Source organism: Dama dama, chromosome 14 (genome assembly GCF_033118175.1).
Source record: "Dama dama isolate Ldn47 chromosome 14, ASM3311817v1, whole genome shotgun sequence".
Lineage (NCBI taxonomy): Eukaryota > Metazoa > Chordata > Mammalia > Artiodactyla > Cervidae > Dama > Dama dama.
In genome coordinates this window covers 56929676-56946721 of record NC_083694.1, presented here as the reverse complement: position 1 = coordinate 56946721, position 17046 = coordinate 56929676, and the positions used below count along the sequence as shown (strand labels likewise).

Below are 17046 nucleotides of genomic sequence, written 5' to 3'. Positions count from 1 at the left end.
GAGTTAATTTTTTTTTTTTTAGTTGAATCTACTGAGTTTTTGAAAATTTATTTATTGGCTGCAGTATGCAGGATCCTAGTTCCCTGAACAGGGATCAAACCCATGCTGTCCTGCAATGGAAGCACAGAGTCAACCACTGGACCACGAGGAAAGTCCCTCTTTGTGATTTTTAAATTATTGCTTTTATACCCAGAAAATCCTTCCTCATCCTGAAAAAAGACAAAAATTCATCTTTATTTTCTTCTAGTTTCCTTATAGATTCAATTAAAAAAATAGAGTGAATAATTTCTTTTAAAGTCTATCAACATGCCCTGATTAAAGAGCTGATCAAAAGGAGCAACTGGGACACTAGACAATTCAGTTACAAGAATCCTGACTAATGACCGGCTTAAAAAGTATTAGTTTTCCTCATTAACTTACACATTTACAATTCACATTTATCCTGGTTATTGAAGCTGTGCATATTTTATATGAAGGAAAATAATATTTACATATATGTCATGTTATGTTTCCAGCATATGAGGATAAATAAGTATTACTTAAAAACAAAACAAAACAAAAACCAGGACTGCCAGGCCCAATTAATGACCAGTTCAATTTAGGGATTTGAAGTCAAACTTTGGTTTTCTTCTTGCCATTTTATTTACCCAAATAATGAGGCACTCATACAAATTTAGTGGAAGCAATCAGTTATCTAAAGTAAGTTAACAAGTCAAAGTTATTAGACTTTTTTTTAAAAACTACACTCCTTTGAAAGGAGTCCACAAGTCCTCTCCAAGATATTTTTAAAAGGAAATAAAACGAATGGGACCCACTGTGATTACACATACCTGTCCAAATGAAAGGCTGCTACCTCTGCATTGTGTCTATCATAACCAGCATATGGTTCCCCTTCTACCACATAGTCCCGGTTATACCTGCAGAGTGAATGGGAAGCACAGATGCAGACATGAGTTACATCAGTACCAGAGGTGACAGTACATGAGGCAGAACAGAAACCCTGCAAGCCTGATTTCGCTCTAGTAACCGTCTCTGTCAACCCTGAGAACAGTCATGGGTTAGCATGGATCACTAGTGGATGATGTGAAGATGAAGTGGAGAAGAAAACTAGAATTATACATCTACCTCTGCAATCATTCTATGAATAAAACACAGATGTTATTTCTACCCCTCCTAAAGACTTTCAACGTAGCTTAAGTAAAACTATAAGGTACTTTTCTGAACTCTTTGTATCTTTAGCACAGTGCTAAGTCTATAGTTGGTGCTTAATAAATGTCTACTGAAATGTCTATTAGACTAAACTGAAATAATGAAGACAAATATGTAATTAAAAGGTTTGCCTACCAGAATGGCTATGGTAAGGCTTATTAGAGAAGTTTAAATTTCTTGGGGAAAACAATGGTCCTGATATGCTTCAGGTTTTGTTAAACAAGTAGGAAAAGGAAAATTTTTAAAAAGTTATCTGAATAACTATTCTCTCTTTAAGTTTATGATGATGCAGTGAAAGGAATACTGCAGTGAGAGTTAGATAAAGCTCTGCCATTACCTGCCTGGATAACCTTGAGTAAAACCCTTCTTTTCTCTGGGTCTTAGATTTCTTATCTATAATATTAGGGGCTGGATCAAAAAGCAAGTTCTAAGATGTCTTTGTGAAGAGCTGACTCATTGGAAAAGACCTTGATGCTGGGAAAGATTAAGGGCAGGAGGAGAAGGGGGCGACAGAGGATGAGATGGTTGGACAGCATCACCGACTCAGTGGGCATGAATTTAAGCAAACTCCAGGAGATGGTGAAGAGCAGGAGAGCCTGGTGCACTGCAGTCCATGGGGTTGCAAAGAGTCAGACACAATTTAGTGACTAAACAACAACAACGAAGATGTCTTTCATCTCATATTCCATTCTGATGATTTTATATCACATGCATGACATAAATGAACGATAATGAAAACTGGCATATTTCTTTCTATTAATTATATAAAAAGATACAGCTTAAACTTGTTAATGGGAAGAACTGAACACAATTCACCTATGACTTCTACTGTTCACTTGCATTTCCTGAATCAAAAGGAGACCTAGTAGGCTTTACAAGACAGAAATAAGTTGAGAATGATGTGAAGAGGAGCCACTTCACTAAGGTCACTTGGATCTCCAATGCTGAAAAGGCCATGGGGAAGTGAGAAACAGTACTATACAAGTCAGTGACCTTCAACATAAATGACCACAGAATATAAACTGAAACCATATTCATTAAACACATTTTCAAGTCAAAGCAATGAAACATTTATGTTAGGAGACAGATGTGCCTCAACACCTGGTTGGACACCAGTTTCTTCTTAGTCTGGTCAATATACTCATATGAATTTTTTTGTCTCTGGTGTCAAAGCATCATTTAGGCTGCCCAGGATTATACCTGCTACCTCCAAATTAAAAGTCTCAGTTTTTAAATGGGACTGCAGCAAAAGCTGACACTGTTCAAGCATTTCTCTCTCCATTACAGCTGCAGGTGACAGGCCTGGAACACTTTATTTCTCAGGACTCCAGTGGAGCCACAGAAGATTGTGGTGATACGTAGTCCACTCCTTTCAGTGAAACGTTAGAGAACTTTCCAGAACATGGAAAGGCTGCACAGAGTGAAATGTAAAACCCTAGAAAAATTCAGAAACTTTGGGAGTGGGCTGGAGACACAGGAAGGGAAGGAAATGGGAAAGGAAGAGGAATCAAAATGAAAGAACTGCACCGGGGTCCAAAGGTCTGAATCCTTAGTTCATGTTTTGGTTTTTGTGAAACATGGAAGTCAGAACCCTGGATCTCACTTTCCCCAGAAGTAAAACTAGTTAAGACTAGTTGATCACCATGGGCCCTCTCAGCACTTCCCATGATCCTTCACCTCTCCCAAGCTCTGGGCCCTTGACAGCTTGTTCTTGTCCCACCATAACTGCAGTTTTTGGTCTATGAAAACCAATGTACTTCCAGAAAAGATACAGCTACATTAAAAAACAAAATTACTTTTATAATAATGTAAGGCAAAATGTACAAATAAAGGCATGACTGTATTCCTGTATATTTCATGCACTATACAAATCTTCCATCTCTGACAGGAGGACATGGACAACCAGGCTTCAGAAATGCTGAACCACAAGTGGCTGTTAAAGAAAGGTGCATGTCTCAACTCAGCAGGAAGGACTTAGATCCTCCTCTCAACAGAGCGATCCATCTTAAGTCACTGACAGAACAACGAAATTCATACAGTAACTGCCGATAAATCACTCCTATCCTCCTGGTGAAGGACATCAGAATGTGAACAAGGACATTAATTTGCACTTACACTAGGACTAAATAGTCTCAGAGGCCCTGGGGTCAGAATAGCAATTTGCTGGGTGTTTTCGGACTGGAGTCAATTTCTACAAGCACTTATATGTGCACCCACTTTCCCCAGCCTGCGAGAGTGCCAGGTATAATCAGCCCAGGTCAGTGTGTGCAGTGACTAGGGTGCTACCACCCACTGCAGGGACCTCAACAGCTTGCAGGGAGTGGGGGAGGAACAACCCTGGAGCCGAGCATAGACAAGGGCTATTTGGGAGATGATGGGAGATGAAGGGGCTGCCTTGACAAGAATAAAGAGCTGGGTGGAGAGAGGAGGACCAGGCTGTTGGAGGCTTGGCCATTAGGCTGTGGAGGCTGGGTTTCATCTGGTGAGTAATGGGAATTCCTGGAAGTTTTAAAGCTGGTGAGCACAGTGATAATATGGGTATTTGGGAGAAGAATGAAAGTAGTTTTCAGGATGGTCTGGAAGAGGAAAGTAATGGGAAGGCTGCAGTGGTAGTAAGAGATAGGAGATGAAGCATCAGTGACTAATGTTAGCTTATGCATTTATCTGCTGCCACTTCCCCTTCTCACTAGTCTGGCCTCTTCCACCCTCCATTTATATCATATTTTGTCTGAACATTGCAGACCTATCTGCAAAGCGCCTGAACTAACACTAACATTGTACACTGTCAGTAATATCTGCCTTCTAACACTTCCTGCTGTCCCATCTCACCTTTAATTTCCCAGTGTATAAACAGTGGTGTGAAGAGGGTATCCTTTTATTTAAACACAAACTGCCTGCAATTCATCTCTTTTTACACAAACTTGATTCTTGTTTTTAGTTTGCTTTCTTTCCATCAGTCTGCTTATGCTGCTGATCGCTCAGGCTACAAATCAAGAGGTCAAGGATCACATTTCAAAAGGAAACTAGCAAATTTTCGAAAATGGATGATCCATGTCATCCCTCTTACAGGACGACAATCAAACGTGAGAGGCTCGCGTGTGTGCGGCAGGACCCCAGCTGCTCTCACCCTGGCAGATTCAAGCGCCAGCTCCCTGTCACTGCAGGGTGGCCCTGTCAAGTTACTCTTCCTGCGTCTCAGCTTCTGGGTCTGGAAATAAGCACCGTAACTGTCCACGGCTGTGATGAAGGTTAGAGGCATTAACATACAAAAGTCCTTACTGTAACACCTGGCAAACGGTGTGCACGCAACAGAAATTAGATTCACGGTCCACATAACCATGCTTTTTCCACATTACCTAATTTCCACATCTTCCACACACCATACCTCCCAGTCCCAGGCAAATGTAGATCCCTTCCATTTCTGGAATCCCAATATACTAGCTTTCTGGCTGCCTATTATCTACTGATATTTGGCTCATGAAGAGAGCTAAGCCAACTACTCTGGTCACAGTAAATTTTTGCACATCATCACCCCATGTTTCTTCTCCCACTCCAGCAAGAGACCCCAAGTTATGTGTTATAATTCTCTCCAAAGCTGCACTGAAGAATGAAAAAAATGTTTAGCCCACAGATAATTTCAGACCTTACAAATTTTGAGAAAATGCACTGGTAACTAATTCCTGTCAAAAGAATATAGATTACCATCATGTTAACCTATTTCAAATTCATATACACACAGAAAACTTAAAAAATAGTCATACTATAGAATTGCCACACAAATCCTCTCTGTAGATCCTTAGAGAAGTCCAAAGGGATCACTGTTTAATAGTATATGAACTAGCTCTTTCTCCAGTTCAAATTTGGACTGAGGCAACTAAAATGACTCAGTTCCCTGCTTAAAACAGGCAAAAGAAACGAGGTATTACTATACACACATTAGAATGACCAAAATCCAAAACACAGACAACACCAAAAGTTAACGAGGATGTGGAATAACAAGAACTGTCACTCATAGCTGATGGGAATGTAAATTGAAACAACCACTTTGGAAGACAGATTGGTAGTTTATTACAAAATTAAACATACTATATAGTCCAGCAACTATGCTCCTTGGTATTTACCCAAATGAGCTAAAAACTTACATCTACACAAAAACCCGCATATGAATGTTTACAGAAGCTTTATTCACAACTGCTGAAACTTGGAAGTAACCAAGATAACTTTCAGTAGGTGAATGACTAAACAAACTGTGGTACATCTACACAATGGAATATTATTCAGGAAAAAAAAAGGCATCAAGCCACAAAAACACACAGAGGAACCTAAAAAACATGGTGAGAAGCCAATCTGAAAAGGTTACAAAAGGTATCACTCCAGCTATATGACATTCTGGAAAAGGCAAAACTATGGAGACACTAAAGAGATTAGTGGTTGCCAGGGATTCAGGGGGAGGAAGGGAAGAATGAATAGCTAGAACACAGGGGACTCTGAGGTCAGGGAAGCTGTCCTTTATGATGGTGTAATGGCGAATACTTGTCATTATAAGTTTATTAAAACTCACAGAATACACAGCACAAAGAGTGAACTTTAACATAAACTATAGACTTTAGTTAATAAATTAATATTGGCTCATCAACTGTAACAAAGGTACTAATTTGATGGAAGACGTTAGTTATAGGAGAGACTGGGGAGGAAGAGCAAGGGCAGATAGGAACGCTCTATACTTCCCCCTCGATTTTTCTGCAAACCTAAAATTACTAAAATAAAGTAAAATAAAATAAAGCCTATTAATTAAAACAAAACCAAAGCTCAAATGAAAGAATCATAGCTTTAGCACTAAAAAGGACTTACGTTACCCATCCAAAACTCACTCCAACCCTCCACAGCATTTCTGACACATGGTTATCTGGTCTTTAACTGTACACTTACGTTGACAAGTTGCTTATTTCCTAACCAATTCATTTTGTATCTCTAACATCTGGCACATAGTACTTGATAAATTTAGAAATCAAGGAGAGCTCTCACTGTAAAGTGTTCAATCTAATATAGTACCAAAACATATTCCTGCAAGTTTCCCTTACTCAAAGAATCATGGAACATTAAGAGCTAGAAAAGACTTCAGAGACCTTCGCGTCTCTCCCTCCCATTTTACTGAAGAGAATAGTAGGAGGGGGGGATGAGCACTCAAACAAATTCCAGGTGAGAGCCAAACAGCACAGATAACTTCCAAGGTGAAAACTTACCGCTTAGGTTTGAAGACAACTTTCTGTCCTCCTTCAAGTATCAGTAAGGCTTTCAGTTGTGTCCCTTTATAGCCCACATCAGCTTTAATGATTTTCTTGGTGGCCATGGCATGCAAGATTGCTCCCAGCTCTGGTGTCTCTTCAGGGTACACTTCCCGGGGAACCACCCACTGGGCTGCAATCTCCCAGGGAGACTGCAAGGTGTGGTCCAGCTTGGGCACCAGCTCCACCCGCAAGCCCGCCATCATTCGGTGAAAGGCCCTCTGGTCCTCCCGGTTGGCAGCTGATGTATCTAAGTTGTCAATCAGGAAAACTTTGGTGAAGATAAAGATGACAAGGAGAATTGCTAACAGCACGACTCGCTGCTTTAGCTTCATGTTGACTTCTTTTCCTTCTCCCCGACCACTCTCACTTATCAAGGAGAGTAGGTGGTGATGGTCAGCAAGGAGACTCCATGATTATACACACTGGTCCATCTCTTCTGATGTGCCTCCCACAATTCCTGCAAGCCCAAGTATAAAGCACAGTTCATTCAGAAATTCTGTCCTTCCACCCCTAAATCTTTTGCAAGCCTCAAAGAGATTGCTCACCCTTTTAGCTGGACTAATACTATGTCTGAGAAGACCCAATAATTTTGAATGTACTGGTCCAAGGAAGGATGTAACAGTTAAGAACTAGGTACACTGAAAATTTAAAAGCAAATACTCCTGTTTTAATAGGGTGCAGAGCCATTCCGGAGCCATTTGAATGGCCACCAATTCTTAGAAACCAAAACAATGAGATAAAAGCACAAAAAAGTTAAACACTAAGATATGCATAACTCCTTAACTTTCATTTATCTTTCAAAACCCATAAATGACTTTTGATTATCCAAAACCACCGGTATTTGGTAACTTCCCAGTTATTGTCTCCAAATACAATTATGACATATTGTCAGACAAGAACTCTTCAAAAATGCCAAAGAGGGTACAGAGGAGAGCAATAACTCCCTCTCTGAATTCAAATACCCAGCAAGCCTAAACATGTCATATCTGCTGCTCACATACTGAAATACAACACCCAGACATTTATCTCTACTTATCAGTCTTCTACTAATTATTTTTCAAAATTAAAAACCCTGTAAAATACAGATAATCAAATCTGGATAAATTAAGCAAAGGAAAAACATATCCCTATACCATCTGGCTATCAGAAGAACATGACCAGAAAATTAATGAAACCTGGCACTATAGCAACGTGACTAAATCTGGACTGGTCAGGCACATAACAAAGATACTCATGCTATAGACCTAAAGAAGTGCTTCCTGTGTGGGGCCCACCACACTGGTCAGTTCTCAAGCTGAAAGATTCCAAATATAAGATTTTTTGCCAAGGTGTCAAGAACATAAAATTCAATCTCATTTGCATGCTGACAGGCTGCTTTCCACTCCAGAGGGCCATTTAAAAACATGCACAAGCTTGCTCTGCTGTATGCCTACAGGCAGCACAGTGCTGGGCTAAGGCAAAGATGACAAGAAGACAACAGGGTGTTGCTTCACTCTCCAATTCATTTAACAACTCAAACTATTAATTGAAGAAATAAAACCAATACAAAAGATGGGGCAAACGATTCAGGCTGAGCCACTCCCAGTCAAACCGGAGACTGCTCCCCTATTAACAGCTGGAAACACACCCCAAAACAGTATACTAGAGAAGCAGTGTGTTCTAAGGGCAGCGCCTTGCTGAGAGCTTGCTGACACACAGTTTATTCTTGGTGATTAACCACTCCCATTTCATTTTCAGGAAGATGGCAAAGTGAGAGTCGAATTCAAATTCTAATTATCTCCAGCCACCTGTTCAGTTGCATCATCATCTCCCAGGGAGTACATAACACTATTAGCTGAAACACAGGCAATTCAAGTGTATCCAAAATGTAATTGTGATGGTATCAAATTTGGTGTAAAACTCAGTAAAATAGTTCCCTATGATTACTGATAACAGCGATGCCAGTAGAACAGATTTCAGAGATTTTTGCTAGTCCTAACATGACCCAAACCACACAAATTCTTCGGTATTTGTTCAACAGTACAGATCTCTGGCTGCAGTGGTAAAATGTAATGTGGAAATCTCACTGTGTCGGCAATCTTTTCCTTAGCCCCTCCAGCTGCAACTCCCTCCAGCTGGCATAAAGGGGTCAGCTGAACAGCCTTTCATGTCCTACAAACCCTCCTCAGGACTAAAGTCTGGTTAACCCGAGATCCTAATGATGCTGCTCATTTCATTTAGAATGAAGAAATTCCTCCCTCGTGTTATATAAACATATCATATCTAAACATTTAGCACAAAGGTTGGGGACAGTGAGGTTTTTTTTTTTTTAACTCACCAATGCAATGAGAAGTTTGAGTAGCTCCAAAATTCAGACAAAACAAATTGAGCCTGTGTGCTTTTAAGTTCTGAAATCTCATTACCTTTTGGTGGGCCACAGAAGAAGGCACTCATCAGTTCAGGGCTGCAAATACTTCACGCACTCAACTAAGAAATTCCTATTAAGTGACTGAAGGGTTCAACTGTTACCTCACTTCACTAGTCACCTCTGCAGACTGGTTGTGAGGGAGGTTTGAAGGAGGGGCGTTTGTGATTAGTCACCACATCCCGGTGGGACAAGTCAGACTGCAATGTGGCTCTCCTCTCAACAACTGCCTGGCCTGTCCACAGCCACTGACTGCATCTAGTGAGGGCAGCTTTTACTGAATCCCCGAAAGGACAGCCTGTTGGACCTGCAGGTCTTCCAATCCAGGATAATGCAGCAAAATCATTTTTCCAATCACACACCATTTGTGAGCTCCATAAACCCCTTAGCAAAGCGATGATGGCGTCGGCCAGTCTATGTTGCTAGGCACCACTGTCTCTCTTCCCTCCTCACTTGTCAGCTTCCGCCAAAACAGAACATGAACACGGTCCCCTACGGGTCACTGCTCACTGGAGCGCTCTCAAAATTCCTCTTGCTCTTATCTTTTCTTCCCATCTTCTCCTGTTCAAAGCCTGATCTAGCTTTCAAGGACCATCTTCAAAGCCATTTCTGGTCCCTCCTTACTATAGTCACCTCTCTCGCCTTTGGGCCAGTACTTAACTACATTCTGCCGTATCCAGTGTCTTCTTGTAGATTGTTCTTAATTCCCCTCTCAGAATTCTGACTCCTTACTGATCTTAGCTACTTTGGCACTCCCTACAGTACGCAGCATAGTAAGAGCAGATGCCTTTTCCCCTTAAACTGGACAAACCACTGCAAATGAGGCTTTGCAAGTATCTCAAGACTCTGCTATTAATTTCCTTCGGTACTGTATTTGATATCAAATAAGTGTGTATCACCTGGCACCTTAACTTGGCTATCTTTAATCAGCTACCCATTTTTAGGCAATATACTTCTCTACTGACACTACTCAATTTAGCTGGTAGTTTCGGAGGACAGTCTTTTTCTGAGTAAAGACAGCTCAGAAAGAGGTTTTCCTTTACTTGGAAAGCTGCTACTCCTTCAGCCTACAGGGCAAGCACAAAGATATTCAAGAAATTGACAATATAGAGTTTTTAGTGGAATTTCTACAAAAAGCCTGTGAGTTTACAAGATTCCTTTCCAGGAAAATGTATTAGATATGCAATATAGAATGATTCCATCCTCCAATGATAGTAGTCTCCTTTCCTCTTTATAGTAATCCCCTCCTCTCCTGTGTCTTTGAGAGGGGAGGGTACCCAAGACAGAGCTTCCATACCGTATTATCTTCTTTAAAACAGCAGCATACTATATACTCTGCAAACTGGGTTTCTAAGAGGATCCCCCATTTCAGATACTAAGGAAATGAAAGCAAGATCACTGGGTATATTCCAAATTATTCATGAAAACTTCTCTTGCATTCTCAGGAGTCTGCCTGCTCTATTTCATGCCTGCACCGCCTCATATAAATGCCTCCAACAGTGTAACACTGTCCAGTTATATTATGGTCATTTATTTTAATGTTTCTGTTATGCGGAACAGAGCCTACCTCAAAGAACAAATAGACTCAAGGTAATAATATAACACAAAAAATGTTTCATATAAAAAAGGCAGGGCTAATGGTGGTCTTCACACTAAAAGCTGGCATAAAGTCCCACATTGGAGTTGTGGAAGAGAGACATTTATAAGAAGTCTTCACATTGAACCCTGGTTTCACTCTTGGCTCTATCAGTGAAATGAGGCTTGATATGGAAGCTGGTATGTCATTCTTCTCTCTCTTACACACATACACACACACTCCTACACATACGGTAAGTGTTTTATAAGGATAAACTTATGACTACATTGTAAATTGTTTTGGGAGAGGAAATAGAGGTTTTACAGAAAAAAGTGAAGTCATAGTATAAAGACTAGATCCCTCTGTTCAAGAATCTGACTGATGTCTGAAGGAGCATATACAGAAATACACACTGGTGCAAATATCTGTAAGCCACTGTGTGATAAAATTCAATGTATGTGACTGCTGAGGAACATGAAAAGACCTGGCCCCAACACTTACTACCTCACCAGGGGCCACCAGCAAGGTGGCTTGCTTATAAGCCACCAGCAAGGTTCCAAACAACCTCATTAGTAGCTGTGCCATCTTGAATGTCCCTTTAATCAAGAGACCTCACACTACTTCACCTGAGGTCACAGAGAAGAAATCCCAACTTCTGTTCAAAGCAACTGAAAACAAAAGCTTCAGTAATACTTGTTTTCTGTGTTTTCAATTCAATGGTCAAATCAAGTTCTTACCACACGAAGGGAATGCAAGACATTCTGAGAGTGTCTGGTACCAGAAGGAAAACATTCAATATGAACATTTCATGCAGAGGGCGATTAACAAAGAAGATGGTGAAGGGTGTAGGATTTATTATATAACTAGCATATTATCATATTTACTCACACAATCTCCTTGCCATTCATCCTGAGTGGCAATCACAAGGACAATTTCACAAACTTCTTCTTTGGTCACTGCCGGTTTCAGCAAACCTCTGAAGGTTTGGTAAGCATAAGAGGCAAGACCTGAATTTAATTATAGTTTTCAGGTGACTGTCTACAAAGACAGAAACCAACAATTCTTCCCACCAGGAAGTGGAATCTATTTTTCCTTCCCTAGAATATGGACTGGCTTTGTAACTTGCTTTGATCACAGAATGCTGTGGAAGCGGCCGAGTGCTAGGTGTCTTAAGAGACCTAGCGGCTTCCATTTGGGACCAAGCTACTATGTAAAGCGGCTCAGGCTAGACTACTGAATGATGAGAGGCCTGGTCAGCCCCTAGTTATTCTGGCCACCCCAGCTGAGAGCCAGATACATAAGTGAAGCCACTTAGGGCATCCCAGTTCCAGCGGAGGTCTCAGCTAAATCCAGCCACCCACGTGACTCCAGCCATATCATGTGTGTAGAAGAACCAATCAGCTGGACCCAGCTGATCTACCAAATATGAGAAATAAATCATTTAGTCTTAAGCTACTATATTTGGGGGTAATTTGTAAACCTAACATTTTCATGTCTATTCTGTCCATATCAACTATCTGGGATATATTAATTAACCATTTAAGTACAAATAAAAATTGGATTAATAAATAAAGTCTCTTAAAGGTAACAAAAGAAAAAAATAGCATCTCAAATGGATCATTTACTAAAGTCCATTTATACACTTTACAGCAATTAAGGCTAACCCCACACACTCACAGAACTATACACACCCAGGTTATAAATTCTAACCTTTAAACCCCAGTCAAAGCATAAATAATAGCAAAAATTATAACCCTTTAGTACCAAAATAAAATACTGTATTTCCACCTTGGGGCGAGACTGATATACTGCCCTTTTGTTTTTTTCAATTGGTAGTGACCTTAGAGCACTTTGCTACATTATTATTAGCTGCCTCCTAGAAATAAATGCAGCCTCTCCTGATGGTTAGTGATAATTCTTACAAGTAAAATAAAGGGCATTCAGAAATCTTCCCGCTTAGCATTGTGAGCCTCTAGCTTAAGAAGTCAAAACCTCCAATTCTAAGTGGTATCAAGTGTTCACTACTTAAATAAATCTCTATATCCTCAGAAAATCAGCCCACTCCTGTGCTGCCACCACCACCTACAGCAGCATAATATTATTCTTTCTCATCTTCAGTTGGGAGTCTTCAATTGAAACAAAACCTAGCAATAAACAATATTATTAATCAGTATCTACATGTAGCTTTCCTTTTCACTTAAATAGGTTCTTAATTCACCTTCTTTCTGCTAACTTCCCTGGGCCTCCATTTCTTTATATGAAAAATGAAATACAAACACTATTACCTGACTCACAGAACTGTTAAAAATGAATGGTACTACCAGGTGTATTGTGCTAAAACTAGTGCTTGGACAACTCATAGTAGTTGCTTGTTGGTCATTATTACCGTATCAAAAACCCAAAGATGACTTCCTGAGAAGAAAGAATGGCAAAGAAAATAACCCTCATTGGTTATGCTGTCTTCAGGGTTTACACAGTCAGGAGCTGAATACGTATGTTGCATTACCAAGAGTTCTAGTAACCTTATATTTTTGAAGCAAAGACTTCCGTAAATTTGAGTAGGTAAGACTGTAAGCAAGTAGGTATTGTCAGAGTGGATGCCAGGTGAAGCAGAAAACTAGGAGGTTTTGTCACTAATCTGGCCAACCTTAGGCCAATGTTTTTCTCTTGTCTACAAAGTTCAATTACACCACATTCAATGTAAGTGAAACAGATGGGAAGCATGAACTTTTTCTATTTCACGAAAATGGCTGAACAGAATGCCTTTCACAATGTTCTTCAGTTTGGAAGATTAAATCTGTGTTTTAAAGGTGACAGCTTTGCATGTCCTAGAGCAGCCATGAAATTAAAAGACACCTGCTCCTTGGAAGGTAAGCTAGAACAAACCTAGACAGCACATTAAAAAGTAGAGGTATCACTTTGCTGACAAAGGTCTGTACAGTCAAAGCTACGGCTTTTATAGTCATGTATGGCTGTGAGAGTTGGACCATAACGAAGGCTGAACAGTGAAGAATTGATGCTTTCGAACTGTGGTGCTGGAAAAGACTCCTGAGAGTCCCTTGGACAGCAAGGAGATCAAACCAGTCAATCCTAAAGAAAATCACTCCTGAACATTCATTGGAAGGACTGATGCTGAAGCTCCAATACTGATGCAAAGAGCTGACTCATTGGAAAAGACCCTGAGGCTGGGAAAGACTAAAGGCAATAGAAGAGGGTGGAAGAGGTTCAGATGGTTAGATAGCATCACCAACTCAATGGACATTAGTTTGAGCAAGTTCTGGGAGGTGGTGATAGGCAGGGAAGCCTGGCGTGCTGCAGTCCATGGAGTTACAAAGAGTCGGACATGACTGACAGACTGAACAATAAAGCTTTTAAGATAAGCCCTGGAATAACTTATGAGTACAGAAAATCGAACTTCTACACAGTCCAAGTCGGTTCAAGTGTTATATATTCCTCAGTTTTCACTTCCACTTAAATATTTATTCACATATATACACTTGTGTTATGTGAAAATCTCTAACAGTTCCCTGTGAAGGAAGGAACTAAAATGATCACCAGACATTAATGAAGTATAAGGTAGCCTTTCTTCCTGGGTGTGAGAGTAAAAATGAAACAGGCAACAGAGTGTTTCCTCCCTCATTGAAAAAAATTCAATTCCTGCAACCTGTCCCATTTAAATCTTGATCCAGGGGAATCCTCTAATGATTTTTTTGAAAAGTGAAAAGAAAAGAATTTCAGCTCATACTGCTGAGCTGAGGCAGTGAGATTTGTTCTAAAAAACCAACAGAGGCAGTGTTCACTCATCTAGAAACTCTGTGGAAATTCCTAAGAATTTGCGTTGTTTCAAATGAGCCAGGTATAATGAACTTTCCTAAGTTCTAGGTATTTCACTGCTCAATTATCAGATCTAACAATCATTTAAGGCTATATAGAATGTGATTCCTATATACTGTACAAAATACGGAATTTCAAATAACAAAAAAATTTACTTCAAATTTCATGTTTTCTATCTTTACTGTTCTTGAAAAGGTATGTAAACTTCATTCAACAGTAAAAAGTTGAATGTATGAAAAAGTATGTAAACTTCATTCAACAGTAACACCTCACAATTTTAACCTTATGCTCTAGGGTCAGTCAAGCTCACAGGCTACAGATCACTTTAGAAATAGGAACCCCAAGCAGGTCTGTGCTGAATTATGGCTGACTGGCTCCCGGCATGATCCCTTGTTATGCTGCAGCTGCTAAGTCGCTTCAGTCGTGTCCGACTCTGCGAGACCCCATAGACGGCAGCCCACCAGGCTCCGCCGTCCCTGGCATTCTCCAGGCAAGAACACTGGAGTGGGTTGCCATTTCCTTCTCCAATGCATGAAAGTGAAAGTGACGTCACACAGTCATGTCCGACTCTCTGCGACCCCATGGACTGCAGCCTACCAGGCTCCTCCATCCATGGGATTTTCCAGGCAAGAGTCCTAGAGTGGGTTGCCATTGCCTTCTCCCTTGTTATATATGAATATAAATACATATGCACACATACATACACACATATATTTTTTGGCAGCCTGTCTCCTCTACCCTACTGTGAATTCCTCAAGGACAGGGGATATTTTACTTTCTTTGTAGTCAGAAGTAAGCTAGTACAGTTCAGGACACATGAGATAAACACTTACTGAATAAAAGGAATGAAGAGTGAGGAAAGTAGAGACCTTTATGGTTTTAAGAATTTCTTCAGCTCTTTGGTTTAAAGGTGACCTCTTTTTTTAACCAATATAGGGAAACTAAGTCCTGTAATGAATTCAAATATACATACAGTAAAAATGTTGAAATATCAAATATTAATACCAATTTTATGCGCTCAATTTTATTTATTTATTTTTTATACACTCAATTTTAAACTGCTGCCTTCTATATACCTTGCTTCCACCTTTCACGGCCATTGATATTGCCAAGCTGGTGTCTGGTGTTGGTTGGGACTGGGAGTAAAGATGATTTGGAAATGCTAAGAGGAAGATTGGAGATGGTCCAAGACATTGTCCAAGAATGATACATGACAGGGCTGGAACCAAGCTTTCAAGTGTTATTGGGCAATACTTTCTGAAATGAGAACCAACACTGCTATTTCCATATCACTTTCTTTTTTATATAGAAAGAACTACAGGGACATAAACGCACCTGTATAGAGTGCAAGTTCATTATCTAAACCAACGATAAGAAACAAGAGAACAAAAGGTCTTTGGGCAGTCAAAATAACGGTCACAAAATTCATCCACTAATAAAGAAAAGCCAGGCAGACCCTCACTAAGCTTATTTAGCTGTTTTACATTCAATTTCAGGAAGCAGAGTTATCTGGGTTGCTCCTCCACAGAAGATTAGAAGCTGCAAAAAATTTTAAAAAGGGCAGCAGGGACACTAACAGCAGCAAAAGCATTGCTTTTTCACCTCTGAAAGAAGAGACAGACTGACTTCTGAAAGCAAATTCAAGAATTCAAAAAGAGGAAGGGGCAAACAACCTACATATGTCAATCACCTCCAAGCCCGGCAGGATTACTGTCTGTAACCATAATCTCAAATTAACAAAGGTTAAATTACATTGTTTAAAAAGCATATGAAACATAAAAAAAAAAAAGGATTTTTGCACACAATATCCTATTCCCACACTGGTAATATCATATTCCCACGCTGGTATCGATACATAAAGCAGAGTCAGCATTCAAGGGCAAAGAATGATGGAAATGATAGACTTCACTGCCTCACCCTGTTCTTGGTTCTGTTCCACATTCATAATTTCATATTCCTTGACCTCCTTTCAAAATGTACCCAAATAACACCATCCCCTCCACAGGGTAGTTACCTTGCCAGAAAGTAGACTCCTAAATACACACGCCAAAGCTCAGTGTCTCTTTTCTGCATCAGCCTTCATTTCATATCTCATACACACCCCTCAGTATGACAGACACACCCCTCAGACTGACCATGTCCAGAGCTGGGCCTTCCCTCTCCTGATTCTGGATATGAACAACCAAATCACAAGTGAGAGCTTTGTATTACATTCTCTCCTAGATGGCTCTAGCAGTCATGTTGACGTTATAAGTTGGTCAAAAGCTGGTTTCAGTTGCAAAGTAAGGTCTTCTGTTTAGTACCCAAGGTCTGTGCCAATGAATTCGTCAGTCCTTGAGGGTTACAGAGGCAGTCTAAGGAAGGAAAAGAGGGAGAGATTTACAGGTGTGGGATGACAAGCACTTCAGGGAAGGATAAATCCCCTCTCCCATCCCCAATACGAAGGACCAGAAGATGGACAGTCAGGGTCAGTGATACTGGCATGGTCAATACCAAGAGCTCGAGTTCTTCTACTAGTGCAAAAATAGTGTCTACCAGACCAACTGCTAGGTGAGCTGAGTCAGAGCAGGCTGCAGGAGCAAGTCTATGAAGCTGCACCCAGGTTGCTGGTGGCGAGACCACCACCCAGTTACACAATCAGATCTTAGGGCAGCTCCAGCAAGTAACACCCATCACAGATACCCATCTCAACTGAACTATTTTCAACATGAATCCGAAACAATTTTCTTGGCTTT

The 17046-nt window shown here is 40.4% G+C and overlaps 1 protein-coding gene across 6 annotated transcripts in view; it reads right to left on the bottom strand.

Annotated features, from left to right (window-relative positions):
* Positions 1-17046, bottom strand: part of FAM20B (FAM20B glycosaminoglycan xylosylkinase) — a 43291-nt gene that overhangs the window by 23566 nt on the left and 2679 nt on the right. For 3 of the 6 annotated variants that reach the window (XM_061160811.1, XM_061160812.1, XM_061160810.1), the window contains exons 2-4: positions 16447-16665; positions 6453-6954; positions 831-917 (exon numbers count right to left, since the gene is read on the bottom strand). In XM_061160811.1, coding sequence (XP_061016794.1) covers positions 831-917; positions 6453-6829 — 464 coding nt within the window. In that variant the 5' untranslated portion in view covers positions 6830-6954; positions 16447-16665. The remainder of the gene's footprint in view (positions 1-830; positions 918-6452; positions 6955-16446; positions 16666-17046) is intronic. The other 3 variants (XM_061160815.1, XM_061160814.1, XM_061160813.1) reach the window with 2 other exon arrangements.